This window comes from Schistocerca cancellata, chromosome 2 (assembly GCF_023864275.1).
Source record: "Schistocerca cancellata isolate TAMUIC-IGC-003103 chromosome 2, iqSchCanc2.1, whole genome shotgun sequence".
NCBI lineage: Eukaryota > Metazoa > Arthropoda > Insecta > Orthoptera > Acrididae > Schistocerca > Schistocerca cancellata.
Window position 1 is genome coordinate 551256902 of NC_064627.1, and position 15855 is coordinate 551272756.

At 43.5% G+C, this 15855-nt stretch overlaps 1 protein-coding gene across 1 annotated transcript in view; it reads left to right on the forward strand.

Annotated features, from left to right (window-relative positions):
* Nucleotides 1-844: 844 nt before the first annotated feature.
* The window catches only part of LOC126156199 (uncharacterized), a 103761-nt gene continuing 88750 nt past the window's right edge, over nucleotides 845-15855 (forward strand). Inside the window, exon 1 of the mRNA XM_049916288.1 lies at nucleotides 845-1705. Within this exon, the coding sequence (XP_049772245.1) occupies nucleotides 845-1705 (861 nt within the window). The remainder of the gene's footprint in view (nucleotides 1706-15855) is intronic.

Genomic DNA, 15855 nt, shown 5'->3' on the forward strand with positions numbered 1-15855 from the left:
AATCTCTATAATTTTTAGAGGAACTTTATGTTGTCACTAGAAACATGGAATAGTTGTATTCCGTATTACTGTAATATATTTCGTCTACCAAAATCAAAGCTGCAACGCCAAAGTGTAAATAAAGAAATTATAAGTGACAGATAACACTAGGATTGATTCATTGATGAATGATGTAGAACTAACTTTTGGTTTGAACGCGACCTACTTTCTCTTTTACATTGGTACCGATGTTAATAAGCAGCGAATTGTGTTACTAACAAGTCTGTGAACAGTGGACGATAAAATCAAGTTAGGCACAATCACTGATGAGAGTGAATGCAGTACAAGAAGACAGCAAAGATTCATGAATGGGATAAGTTCTTAATTACGATTGTTGAGTTCGCAACAGACAAGAGATGATGGAAATGCTCCTTCAATATGAGATGTAATTGTTTTTTCCGCAGGAAAACCACAACACATTCCATGACAGAATAAAATTTTTATAAGATCCACATTTGTATATTTGTGTTAAATTCTTTTTGTGTTTCCATATTTGCCTAATGATAGGCTATTCTTCCAAATATGTTTCAGTGTTAAACATTTAAGCAAGTTTTCAGGTAAGTTGACAAAAAAATTATGACTGGTTACGGTCTGTGTATTCATAAATTACTGTCTCAATTTTCCTTTATTTGAACTGAACGTGAAGTGAAAAAGTATCCAAAGGCCTTATATAAATTCTTATATGATTTATATCATCACGTACTCTTGTCATTATTTCACATTAGACTAAAACTTACGATCTGTAATGTTTAATCAGAGACTCAAATATGCCTTGTCTGTACGCAGGTGATGCCATCAGATTAACATGGAAGCAGTAAAAGTTACACGAGTGCCACCACCTCCATGGATCGACCACAAATTCATAGAATTTGCCATCAGTAATAAAGAAAAGGTGAAAGTTACTGTAGAAAACATGAACATTCAACACGCAAATGCAGAAGGAATTGGCTATGGAAGCTTGATGTACAGAATTACCGCATTCGCAAAGTATGGAAATAGTGAGAAAGCAAGGAAAATATCCATAATCGTGAAAACAGCCCTTGAAACTGGAGCAATGAAGGACGTGTTCGAAAGTTGTCAGGCATTCAGGATTGAGTCCCAGGCGCTGCACGAGGTGATGCCGCAGATCCACGACAAGCTGGCAGAACTGGAAGGGGACGAGTTCCAGCCGCTGGCAGCGCACTGCTACCACTGTGGCCAGAAGCCCTCGGACTTCCTGGTGCTGGAGGACCTGGCAGCAGCTGGGTTCAGGATGGCCCAGGCAGGCCGTCCGCTGGACTATGAGCACTGTGCGGCTGTGCTGAGGGCATACGCCAGGCTGCACGCCACTTCAGCGTTTCTGCTCATCAGACAGCCACATTACAAGAACACTTTCTATAACAATATGTTTACCAACCAAACCGCCCAGAAACATTTCAGATCGTTGGCTTCTAACGTAATGTGCGCCCTAGCGAATGAGTTGGAAAAGTGCCCTGGCTACGAGGAATACTCCCAGAAGTATAGGGAGTTTATTGAACGACGTCTCGATACAGCATACAGAATGTTAGAGGAGAACAAAAACCAAACAAACTTACCTGTATTGACCCACGGCGACTGCTGGAAGAACAATATAATGTTTAAGTATCTGGACGGAGAAGTAACAGAGGTCCGCCTTCTCGATTTTCAGGTAATAACAGTTTCGGTAACTTGCTTAAACAGTATTCCTATATCAAGTAGTTTGTAAATTTATTATGCATTTTCGAGATGCGCAGCGGTATTTTACAGTAGATACTTTCTGAAAACACTACCAGGTGGATAATTGTTCCTCTTAATGCCACTAACATGTAAAATAATCTCCAGAATGAGATTTTCACTCTGCAGCGGAGTGTGCGCTGATATGAGACTTCCTGGCAGATTAAAACTGTGTGCCCGACCGAGACTCGAACTCGGGACCTTGCCTTTCGCGGGCAAGTGCTCTACCAACTGAGCTACCGAAGCACGAATCACGCCCGGTACTCACAGCTTTACTTCTGCCAGTACCTCGTCTCCTACCTTCCAAACTTTACAGAAGCTCTCCTGCGAACCTTGCAGAACTAGCACTCCTGAAAGAAAGGATATTGCGGAGACATGGCTTAGCCACAGCCTGGGGGATGTTTCCAGAATGAGATTTTCACTCTGCAGCGGAGTGTGCGCTGATATGAAACTTCCTGGCAGATTAAAACTGTGTGCCCGACCGAGACTCGAACTCGGGACCTTGCCTTTCGCGGGCAAGTGCTCTACCAACTGAGCTACCGAAGCACAACTCACGCTAAAATTTAAAGTTGCGAATTACTATTCCTAGCAATATGGAGCAAACTGTCAGTTATTGTCCAAAGTTTATCCAGTCTACCAAGAACACAACTGATTGTATCAGGTCACTGCAGACGAGAAGATGACTGAAGTGCATTTTCATCGACATCCCACTTCTGCGATGTGCTTAACATCCACTGCAACTGTCAACACGGTTCGTTTGGAACGCATGTGATGTGGATTTCAACGTAAATGCATCACGATCGGAAAACTGTTTTACTGGAAAGTCTGGATCCATCTGTGACACTGTGATCTTGTGAAATTATTTTAACAAGTGTCTGGTATTACTCTGAATGGGAACGCAATGACAGTCACAATTCCTACACCATAGATCGGAGTCCTGATTCCATCTGATTGCTCTCAGTATAACTCGAAAACCTGTTCATTGAACCGCATTGTGTAAAAGACTAAGTCTCCTGGTAATATTTAGAAACAACCGAAAGTAACGTATATCCAGCGAACATTTTCGTTTTCGCTGAAAGAATACTGCTTCTTTCCACCTTAACAACTGAGTTACTACGTGATAAATCAATGTTGCTACCGAAGTGCTTAGCAAACTGAAGGTATGAAAGACAATCAGGTGTGTTAAAGACCCCTTCCAAAATAGACGTCTGCGAGAGGAAATGTTGTGAAGCGTAGACCTCTAGAACCCTATTGGCGATATTTCTCATTTTTAGAAAATCACAGAAGTGAAACAGCTATTAGGAAAAAAATGCCATTTGTTACATAGTTGTGAAGTGACTGACAACTTTCTCTTTATTTTTCATGTTTAGTACGACAAAGAAACATGAACACTTCACAATACCATAACAGTTTCGACCAATCTGTAGTCGTCCTCAGGCTGTCAATAGATAAAAACAGGAGACACAAAATATTAATATACTCCGTAAAATCTTCCAAGTAACTAACTACAAACCTCTAATGACAAATACCAAACATATACCTAATGTACATCCTGGTTGTCGTGAGGGAACGTCTCCACTATATTGTCAACCACACTGAAGACAATAGTGAGTCCATTCACACAAGGAGAGGATAAACCACAAACAAACCGTTCTGTGTACACATCTTGCAAAGACGAAACTACAAGTTTAAAGACCACCACTTATTGTATTGCCTCTTCTGTTATTTAAGGTTTAGACCACAACTTGAATATTACACTACTGCTCATTAAAATTGCTACGCCACGAAGATGACGTGCTACAGACGCGAAATTTAACCGACAGGAAGAAGATGCTGCGACATGCAAATGATTAGCTTTTCAGAGCATTCCCACAAAGTTGGCGCCGGTGGCGACACCTACAACGTGCTGACATGAGGAACGTTTCCAATCGATTTCTCATACACAAACAGCGTTGCCTGGTGAAACGTTGTTATGATGCCTCGTGTAAGGAGGAGAAATGCGTACCATCACGTTTCCGACTTTGATAAAGGTCGGATTGTAGCCTATCGCGATTGCGGTTTATCGTATCGCGCCATTGCTGCTCGCGTTGGTCTAGATGCAATGACTTTTAGCAGAATATGGAATCAGTGGTTTCAGGAGGGTAATACGGAACGCCGTGTTGGATCCAAACGGCCTCGCATTACTCGCCGTCGAGATGACAGGCATCTTATCCGCACGGCTGTAACGGACCGTGCAGCCACGTCTCGATCCCTGAGTCAACAGATGGGGACGTTTGCAAGACAACAACCATCTGCACGAATAGTTCGACGACGTTTGCAGCAGCATGGACTGTCAGCTCGGAGACAATGGCTGCGGTTACCCTGCATCACAGACAGGAGCGCCTGCGATGGTGTACTCAACGACGAACCTGGGTGTACGAATGGCAAAACATCATTTTTTCGGATGAATCCAGGTTCTATTTACAGCATCATGATGGTCACATCCGTTTTTGGTGATATCGAGGTGAACGCACATTGGAAGCGTGTATTCGTCATCGCCATACTGGCGTACCACCCGCGTGATGGTATGGGGTGCCATTGGTTACACGTCTCGGTCACCTCTTGTTCGCATTGACGGCACTATGAACAATGGACGTTACATTTCAGATATGTTACGACCCGAGGCTCTACCTTTCATTCGATCCTTGCGAAACCCCATTTCAGCAGGATAATGCACCACCGCATGTTGCAAGTCCTGTACGGGACTTTCTGGATACAGAATATGTTCGACTGCTACCCTGGCCAGCACATTCTCCAGATCTCTCACCAACTGAAAACGTGTGGTCAATGGTGGCCGAGCAACTGGCTCGTTACAATACGCCAGTCACTAGTGTTAATGAACTGTGGTATCGTGTTGAAGCTGCATGGACAGCTGTACCTGTACACGCCATCCAAGCTCTGTTTCACTCAATGCCCAGGCGTATCGAGGCCGTTATTACGGCCAGAGGTTGTTGTTCTGGGTACTGATTTCTCAGGATCTATGCACCCAAATTGCATGAAAATGTGCCGGCCGCAGTGGCCGTTTGGTTCTGGCGCTGTAGTCCGGAACCGCGAGGCTGCTACGGTCGCAGGTTCGAATCCTGCCTCGGGCATGGGTGTGTGTGATGTCCTTAGGTTAGTTGGATTTAAGTAGTTCTAAGTTCTAGGGGACTTATGACCTAAGATGTTGAGTCCCATAGTGCTCAGAGCCATTTGAACCATTTTTTTGCACGAAAATGTAATCACATGTCAGTTCTAGTATAATATATCTATCCAATGAATACCCGTTTATCATCTGAATTTCTTCTTGGTGTAGCAACTTTAATGACCAGTAGAGTAGATGTAGAGGTATTAAAAATAAATTTAATACGATTCTTCAAGAAGATCCATTGTTACTTCCATTAGCTTGCTATAGTAAGATGAATGTAAAAAAATAGTGGAATGTTACTCTTGGTAAGTAGGAAGGCAACTTAGGTTCTGGATGTCCAATGAACGTATAGTGAGGGCATTGCTGCTAACACCCCAAGACAGGCCACCGCCCCCAGCCACACCCTCAGCCACAGCTGCACCCATGCTGTGAGCCATGCTTATCAGCAACAGCTCTGCCCCCTAGCAAACATTCTGCCACACCAGTGAAAAAAACACACAAACACACACACTTAGAGCTGCAAGTCATAGCCCAGCACTATATTGGGCCCAATCACTTCTCCTTGTTAAGTCACCCTTTCTCTACACTTTTGTATTTTATTTCTTGGAAGTACACTAACTAGAGAGTTTCCTGTTTCAAGGATGGGCAAGGAGTCATGATATCCCTGTCAGGTGGAGATGGTAATTGCAAAATGCAGTGCATATTCTTTGCTTGTCAGAATATGGCCAAGTCCTAACTCTGATAGCTACCACATGATGTAACCTAAAAAATGCATAAAAGAGAAGGTTTATTCTGTTACAGAAGTTCAAACTGGCATGACAGGTACCCACCACAAGAAAAATACTGAGTCATGTAATTCAATATATTATGAAACATCATGCTGATAGTAATACATCTCCAAGCAAGTTGACATACATAAACATTCAAATCTTTTATTGCTACTTTGACACCGAACAGGAAAGTGTTGGAAACTAAACAGCATTGACGAGGTAATATGAGAATGAGTATGAAACATATTCGCCATAAATAGTTAACAACCAATGTTCACTTACATAATGTTACTAACAAATTATAAACACATTCAAAATAAAATCAACTGTCAGTTTGTAATGATTTTGAGCAGTACACTACAAAGCTATGACCCTGCTGCTGTCATCATCAAAATATGGTAGCACACATTAATGAGCATAGTTTAATCTCTGCATCACACCTGGTGTACGAAACAATGGAGCCCAAATTAAATACTCTGACATCCCATCTCTTGTATTTTTTGTCAAGTATACACAAGCATGCACATGCAAACAGACACACACACACACACACACACACACACATGTACGCAAACACAGGTACACACAACTCTGAGCTACCAAAAAATTGCATCTGAGGGGAGTTGGAAAGCCCTATCAAGACAATGTTAAATTTAATGACTTTACTTCCCTGTACTTCAGGAATCACTGTACCCATTGACATGAAACTTCTACAGGCCATTAAACTGTATGTTATGAGTCTACTAAACTACAATAATTGCATTTCAACCACTGATTTAGGAAATACAATCTTTTTAATTACATGGTTAAAATTTTGTGTACGTTTCTTGTACATTATCCTAAATATTTTAATTATAGATAACATTATGTTCTTTTTTTATTTCAATAGACTCAGGATATGTATGTTATTACTCCCTGAAAATTTGAATACTCTACTTGAAGTGTTTCTGAAATTAGTGAAAATGCAACAGAAAATGTAAATTTTCAGGGATGGTTTCTAAAGTTTCAAAAGACTGTATCTCTCTTAATATATGCTCAATTTTTTATTTTTGGTCACTCAGAAGCACTCTGCAGCATACTGTACATCAATCTCTTGATCTTTTTCAAAGTGGTTTCTTCTTTTCTTCTTTCTGGACTCCTTAGTGCTGCATACTCTGCTTGATCAATGCAAACCTTGTCCATCCATTCAAGTTCTATGGCGCAGTTTGCTCCAGGATTAATTCCTATATGCTTTAGCATTTTCACCCTACCAATTTTCCCATCATTAAAAGCAATAACAGCATAACTGCCCCCCCCCAACTTTAGTGTCTTCATAAAAAAAAACATTTTTATGGTAAGTGGGTCCATATAAGATTATTGAACAACTCATTGGGATTTTGAATCTGGCCATGGAGACACTTCTTCAGTAATTCAGGATTTTCCACGTCTCTGTAAACAGGTTTTATGATATCCATGACTGCTGCTTGGAGGGAATGTTTATGGGTGTATGAACTGTTTGAGTACTGGGCATTGCAGTGATTGCACCATTAATCAGGTCCAGGAGGACAAAGGTGGTGTACTGGTTTTTCATCAGTTGTCAGTCTGTGGAAGAAGGTAGCCCACACTGCCTGCTTCATTTTCAACAAATTCTCAATATTATTTCTAATAGCCATCCCATAATACTGCTGTAGTTCATCAATCATTTTCACTGTCAGCCTGCCTCTTGTAGTTTTACCATCAGAAAGTTTCTTGTCTCTCAAACTTCATTTCAACTTCCTCTACCTGGTACCCATCCTCTTCTGGACATGACCTTTATAACACAGCAATCCACAGCCTTCTATATAAAAAATTACCGATTTTATTAGATCTTGAAGTAATATATGTAAAAGTTTTATCATTTTCAACCTGTGTAGGTTATATTTAAAAAATAAAATAAAGTACTTTCCATATGAGTTTATACATGATATATACAATTTCATTCGGAAAATTGCAAATTTTATAGTGAGATAAACACCTGAAAAAGTGAAAAAATTTCTGTTCTAACTCCCCCTAATGCAAAATTTACACTTGATGTTCAAAACATGACCCTGGACTTTCAAATTAAGTGCCACAGTCCATATCTTAATTGTCTGTAACATTTATCAGTATATGTAAAGATACTGACATTTTAATCTTATTCATCCTTGAGGCTATGTTACTGATCGTTCAGAGAGGAAATTTTCATTGCATGACATTTTATAAGTTTTCCAGTTATGTTTCACTTAATTAACCACCACTTCAGTGGGGAATAAAACGTTATATAATACAATTGAATTAATACTGGCTAATATAGATCTTTTTAACTATATTTTAATAATGAATGTAGAAGCTATTATGTTCCACTGCTTTACTATACAGCAGACTGACATTTCCTGACACTTTAGCACAATAAACCATTCTAAAAATCTTGTAATTTGAAAAGAATATCTTCATAATGCAGGAAATACGAAATTTAAACAAAACATAACACAGTCAGATACAACGATGGACAAGTCTCCACAAGTTTAATTGCAGAGAGCTGCCAATGAACAAAAATTTGATCTCTGTAGCAAAATGAAATTGTCTTTATTAGTACTTATCAAAGTTCATAAATGTTTTGAGTGCAAAATAGATATATCGTTACTGTCATTTATTAGTAGTTGTGCGGCATTTTAAAACAATACATACAGCTCACATAATAACACAACATATCTAACCACATGTAAAGCTGCACTTGTCAGCGAACTTAGTTCAAACTTTGTATCACACTTTAAAGAAACCTGCATTGTTTGTATGATTTTTCAACACAAATAACAATATGTTACATAACATTACAATACGCACATGGTTTCTACTGGTTACCTAATTTACTAGCTGAATGCTCATATTGACGATCTTGTGAATGTTGCAGTTCTTCTTATTTCCGTACCTGCTAAGAAAATTGGAAAGAAATTCCACCTCATGCAAAAGACCTTTTTAGTTTTTTTTCACTGTACTTGGCAAGAAACCGTACAAAATAAATGTGCAGCGAAAAAAACAAAACGAATAAACGTTATCTCGACACAAAAGAGTAAAAACACAACACAGCATAAAAAAGGCCTCTGATAACCTGTATATTGTGTAGTAGACCTGACAGTGAAAATAAACAAATGCAATGAAGACAGCATAAAAAGTGCTGAAACAAACAAAACCACAAAGTTGTGTAGCATAAGGCAGAACTCCTCTACGAGTTTGGTTTCATCCTCGTAGCAAAGTGCTAACATTAGTCCTGCTCCTAAATGATCTGTGTTATTTGTCGAAAATTTGTCTTTGTTTGGTTAAAAACAATACCGACATCAACCACACACTACATGATCCCCATTTCATGGTATTAACTTCACCTTGCAGTACAAAACATTTTTCATCTTGTGCTGCTAATGCTAACTTATACTCTCACACACTGCAGACTATGCAATAGTTCAATGAAATAGCAAATGAACAGTTGTATAGCACATCAACTAGGGTTCCTATGCTTTCAGCTATCCACTTATACGCTACATATGTGTTGAATCCGTCGTTTTGGTACAGAGGCTTTGAATATCAATATTTTGAAGAAGGTACTGACATCAGCTGCAATTAAGCATTGAAATTCCTCAATGGCGAAAGTTAAATTTTGACCTAGACTGAAACTTGCCACTTTACACGAATATCTGTGAACTTGATTACTATGATATCTTCAGTGAGGATGGGCAATAGTGTCTGAAAGTCTTACAGGAATTCAGGAAATGCTGTAAGCAAATAAGGTAAATGGACAGGGGTGCTACTGAGCAGTGTGCAGTAATTTGAGAATTTCATAGAAAGCATGTCCAGGTAGTTGAAATGGATAGAGGAGTGCTTAGAGAAAGTGGGAAATCCAATGTCGAGTCTGGGTCTGAAGCAAATTTTCATCTTTTGCCTTTGAACTATTTCAGTGTCCAAATACAGCTGATGTCGGTAGTAGTACAACAAAGCTCGTTCTGGCACACTTTTGGTATGAAATTGATATCAAATTTATTATGAAATGAATTAATTGATCAGTTAATTCCACCTACCTCCTGATGATGCGATAGTTTTTCCCCAGCTGTCACATGGATCCCTCAATGCAATCCCAACCCCTCAAAACCATGTGCCAATAAAAAATAGTGGAAAACACAAATTTTTACGAAAATTCAAATTTTGGCCATAAATTCAATTGATAACCACATTGTATTGCAGATGACATAATAATAGTGTAGTCTTTATTTATATAATTTCAGTTTATATTTCACTGGTGTTCAATGTAGGCGACTGTGTTTCATCAATGGTGAAATATTGACACAGTGTTTGACATCTAAACGAGGTTGGTCGCGTCCCAGAGCGGCTATTTCTTTTCCTTTATTGTGATTTCATTCCCCTGTCCCATATGGGGAGGGCAGGGCTGGCAGCGGCACAATCCGCCACTCTTCAGCTAAGTGAAACATTGAATAAAAAGATGGAAACGATACTTATAAAAGGCGACAAAAAGGAGGCCATAAGAACATTATAAGGGGAGATATTGGGGATTAAAATATACACTTATAAGGAAACGCCCGTTTGCCACAGTAAAAAAAAAAAAATCCCAGTTGGTGATGTGAATAGCTTGTAAAATTTACTGAAATCACATGCACAAGTTAATAGTCGGCCACAGTATTAAAACACACCACAACAACTGCACAAGATGGAGCACACACAATAAAGAGGAAAAACTGCTGGGAGGGATATGCCAAGGTAGGGGAGGCCTCAGAGGAGGGAAAAGACGGGAGAGGAGGTGGCAACAGGGGAGACTCAGCTGGAGAGTGTGTGACGAAAAACCAGGTGTTAGGGGGCCCACCAAGGGGCAGGAGATAGTGGGCTGGGACAGGAAGAGGGAGAGGGAAGGCAAGTCAGGAGGGAGTGTAGAGACATGGAAGGGGTGCACTGGGAAAGGAGGGGGCATAGGAGAGAGGAGAAAACCACTCATGGGATGGGAGAGAAGGGGTGAGGGAGCCTTTTAGGAGGGTGAGGGGGAAGGTGGGGTTACAGTTGGTAGGAGGAGTACATATCAGGGTGAAACTCAGCAAGCAGGAGGTGTAGGCACTGGAAGCTGCGTTGGTAAAGGAGGTGGAGAGTGTGGAGATAAAGAGAGGGGAGGGCACAATGGTAAACGTGAGCCAATGGGCAGGGGGTAGAGAGGACAGGACACAACAGGAGGGGGGGATCGAGTTTGTGGACGATGTACATGTTGTGAATGTGTTTGAGGAAAAAGGGAAGATGTGGGAAGGAGATGAGGTCATAGAGGACTCATGCGTGTGGGACAGTAGGTGGTTATGGAAGGCAAAGTGAAGTGCATTGTGTTCAAGGATTTGGAGGGCTTTATAGAATCTGGGTGGGGTATAAATCCAGGGAATGCTGTCATAACAGAACATGGGATGGATTAAGGATTTTTAGGGGTTAAGGACGGTGGAAGGATGCATTTCCCATGTCCATCTGAACAAGAGTTTCAGGAGGCAGAGACCATTGCGTGGTTTGTATTGGATCATAAGGAGGTGGAGAGTCCTGTTGAGGTGACGGTCGAGGGTGAGGCCAAGGAATTTCAGGGCGAGAGTGAGGCAGATAGGACGAACATAAATGGTAAGGTAAAGTTTGTGGAGCTGGAAGGAGCAGGTGGTATGACCTATGATGACTGTCTGGATCTCGGAAGGGTTGATGCAAAGGAGCCACTGGTTGCACAAGGAGGTGAACTGGTCGAGGTGTGTTTGAAGGGTACATTGGGACCATTGAAGGGTAGGACAGAGGGCCAGTAAGACGGTGCCGTAAGTAAATTAGAGGAGGTGAACAGGTGGGGGAGGTTTGGGCATATCTGCAGTGATAGAGGAAAAGGGAAAGGAATGGAGTCTTGGGGCACACTGGTGGTGGGATAGAAAGTTTGGTAGTTGGTATTGTCGATAGTGACACAGGAGCGATGACAAGAGTGCAAAGAAGCAACTAGGTGGACGAAATTGATGGGAAGTTCATAGGTCTGGAGTTTAAAGAGGAGCCTGGGATGCCAGACTCGGTCATAAGTGTTCTGGAGGTTAAGAGAAATAAAGATAGTGGAGTGATGGGAGTTAAGTTTGAGGGAAAGGAGAGTGGTAAGCTTAAACAGCTGGTTGTTGGCTGAGAAGCAGGACCGGAAGCAATGCAGCAGAAGGGGAAGGAGGTGGCACTGGTTAAGTTGGTGACGAATACTGTGGGAGAGGATGGACTTGGAGACCTTACTGAACAATGAGGTGAGGCAGATGGGACAATAGAAACAGGTGTCAGGGAGGGGTCTGGTTTGTGGGATTTAGGGACCAGCAGAATGTGGCAAGTCTTCCACAGTTCAGGGTAAAAGCTGGTGGAGAGGATGATGTGATACAGGGTAGCAAGGACATCTGGGAATGAGGGAGGGATTCCTTGAGGGGGCGGTAGGTGACACCATCATGAAAAAGGGTGGTGTTGCATTTGGGGCAGAGTATGAGTTTGACATTGTGTGAAGCAGTGGGAGTGTTTATGTCTGAGGGAGGTAGCTGATCCAAATATTGAAAAACGGGGGCGAGTGGTAGGATGGATGTATTGGAGCATTCAAGGACCGTGGGGAGGAGGGCGTAATCAAAGTAAGGATCATTGGGTATGGAGAAGATCTCAGAGAAGAGGGAAGCTAAATGGTTTGTGTTACTGAAGTTGTCAGAGAAGAGAGAAGTTGTCATTGAGAAGAGGATAATAGGGGGAGGGACGGCTACCAGTAAGGCAGTGGAAGGCAGAGCAATACTTGTATGAATTGAGATAGAGGGTGGAGTTGAGCCGTGTACAAGTCTGGCGCCAGTCTGGCATTTCTTTGCTGTTAACAGGTTTCAGATGTGGTGTTGTAATTGCCAGTGGCAGAGGAGTGAATCTTGGTCGCAGGTGCGAATGAAGGAGCAGTAGATCCAGTGGGATTCATGGAGAAGAGGGACAGCATATGGAGAAAGAATACAGCTGTGAGGGTGGATAAGTTTGGTAGGAACATGGGCCACCGTGGAATCAGTAATCGTCTTCTGGAGGAAGGAGAAAGCATGGGTGATATCAGTGGGATGGTGAAAGGTAATTGGGCGGCTTTTGACCTGTGGGTAATATATTCCCAGTAGGCATCCCAGTCAGTGTGTCGGTAATCATGGACAGACTTTGGGGGACAGCAGGGAGGGGGCAGGAGGGGGTAAGGGGTGGAGGAGATGGTGTGAAAGCCTGGAAAGTGGTCACTACCAACAGAGTCAAGGACATCTGTGGCGATACGATCAAGGAGGTTGGAGGAACTGAGGATAGTATCTGGGTTGGAGTTACTTTTGGGGAGAGTGTGCTGTGGGAGGGGAAGAAGGTCACCATGGAAAGTAGCAAGGAACTGATGCCACTGCTGAAGGGTGGCAGGGTCACAGCTGTGGATACTGTGGTCTGCAGCAATCACATAGGAAGAGAAGGTGTGGTCAATATGGGAGATGAATTCATAGGGGAGAGGAGCTGCAGTATGGACAGAGATAGTGGTGCAGGTGACAGTGGGGGAGGGAAAATTGACACTGAGGATGAGGTGTTTAGTTGGGTCAGTGAGCAGCAATTGTGGCCAGATGGGGATATGCTTGAGGTGGCCAATAGAGACCCCACTTCATGCAAGGGGAAGGGGATTGTCAGTCCAGTGAAGGAGGTAGTGAGTGGTGCAGACTACATGGTGAGTTTGGAGGAAGGTTTCATTAATGGTGATGAAGTTGACCTGGAGCTGGGACAGGGTATGCATGAAGAGGTACTTGTTGGCACAAGAAAGCAAACGTTTAGCTGCAGGAGATGGTACTGTGGGAACACCAGGGGGAATGGTGGAAGAGAATGGACTAAGGAGGAGAGCGGCTTAAACAAAAGCATATAGGTGGATGAAGGTGAAGTGAGCCTGGTTATGAGAGTATGTGGTGTCGATATTCAAATGGGAGTTGGGGTGAACTGCAAGGGAGTGCTGGTGGACAGTGTGGGGATGTTGGAAGGGTGGATATTCTAGAGGATGATGGTCAGAAACCAGATGATGTCTTTAGCCATAGGGGGAGGGGTGGAGGGAAATGTTGGGGTGGTTGGGTTGATCGATGGGGCAAACGGGAACAGGTAGCTTGGGGTTGGTGGGAGGTGGTTTGGCCTTGCATTTGGAGGAGTAGATGGAGTCAGGTTTGTGTCAGGTGTTGCAGGAAGGGAAGAGGCACGTTTAGGACACTGTTTGAGGAAGTTGGACACTTTACACTGGGGGGAAGGGGGGCGGTTCTTTGCAGTTTTGGGTGAGGTGGTCATTGTAGAGGAGACAGCATTGGTAGTGGTAGGATTGAGGAGGGTAATGGGAGGAGGCAACAGGTTGGCGACAGATGAAAGTCAAGGGTGTCTGAGTGAGGAGGTGATCTATGGAGGAGGCGGACTCTGCAAACACACACGTCAGGAAGGTAGGACAGGAGATGTTATAGATACATCAGGCTAAGTGGATTTCCAGGGCAGGGTGGGCATTCAATTCTGCCAAAACCTTCGCCTCCGTGACCATAGGGCTGAGTTTTTCGATCATGGCAGTGAGGGCTGGTAAACGAAGAAGGGTTTGGGGCTGACAGTAACAGAAGGAGGTAAGGAAAGGTGTGACAGAAGTACGTGGGCTAAAGGTGATGCAGGGAAGTTTCCTTAGGAGAGAGCGATTAGATAAGGACAGAGTCTGTGCAGGGGATAAGATGGCCTGGGAGGAGGGGTGTGGGACTATTTGGATTGGAAGGTGGTGGGATGCAGGCGCTTTTTGTGAGGTGGAGGCACTTTGAAGGCAGGGTGGGTGCTCCATGGTAGCAACTGTAGCGTGGCAAGTGGTGATACAGGCGGGGGAAGCAGGGGTGGTCATAGCAGGTTTAGGAGGAGTGGGGCAAAGTCGTCCTGACAGGTTGTAGAAGCAGGAGTGGGGGCAGGAGCAAGAGTGGGAGCAGGGCCAGTATACAGATGGGGATAGAGGAGTGGGCAGAGATGGATGGGGAGGAGACTGTGAGGAGGGGAGGTGAAGCAGACAGGGAGAAGCCCAGAGGAGGTACTCCTGGACATAATGGTTGGGGCAGGGGAAGGGTAGGTGCATATGATTGTGGTGATGGAGGTGTCTGTGGTGGACTGTGCAGTCTACAGGTGTCGCCAAAGTAGGGAAAGAGAAAGAAGAACGGGCAATGAGGAGATGGGGACTGAGCAGTGGCAGTAGACGGACAGTTGGACAGATGGATGGACGACAGTAGACTGTGACAGGGGGTTCCTTCCAAAGCTTCGATTTCACCCTTGAGGGTAGAACAGGCAGCAGAAATCTTCGATTTGGAAGTTATGGGACTCCAACCCACAAGATGCTAGAGCGGCTATTTTCTTTTTCTTTATTGTGATTCCATTCCCCTGCCCCATATGGGCAGCAGAGGGCTGGCAGCAGCACAATGTGCTGCCCTTCAGCCAAGTGATATGTTTAACAAAAAGAGGGAAATGAGACATATAAAATGTGATAAAGGGAGATATGAGAACATAGTACAGGGAGACATGGGGGGGGGGGGGTGGAGGGTTAACAGAGATTTACATGTGAGACAGTTAAAAAAGTCCACATAAGTTTAAAAAAACACACTGGGCGATGTGCAGCATGTAAAAAACACTGAAGCCACATGCACAAGTTAATCGTTGGCCACAGTATTAATACACACCAACACTTAAAAACCACTGTATGAGATGGAGCATGCACGATGAAGAGTAAAACCTGCGAGGAGGGACCTGCAGACGGAGGGGAGGTCTGAGAGGAGTGAAAAATGGGAAGAGGAAGGGGCAGCAGGGGATGGGGCTGGAGGGGATAGGATGAAAAGAAATGGGGTGGGGAGTGCACCAAGGGCCAGGAGATGGGCAGTGTGGGAGATGGAGAGGGACGGCAAGTCAGGAGGGAGTGTAAAGGGGTACACTGGAAAGGGAGGGGCATAGGAGGGAGGAGAAACGCACTCAGGGGAAGGGATGAGTAGGAGAGAGGGGACCCTGAGGAGTGAGAGGGGAAGGTGGGGTTGGGGTTGGTAGGAGGGGTAGATATCAGGCTGAAGTTCAACATCCAGAAAAGGTAGGTGCTGGAAGATGCATTGG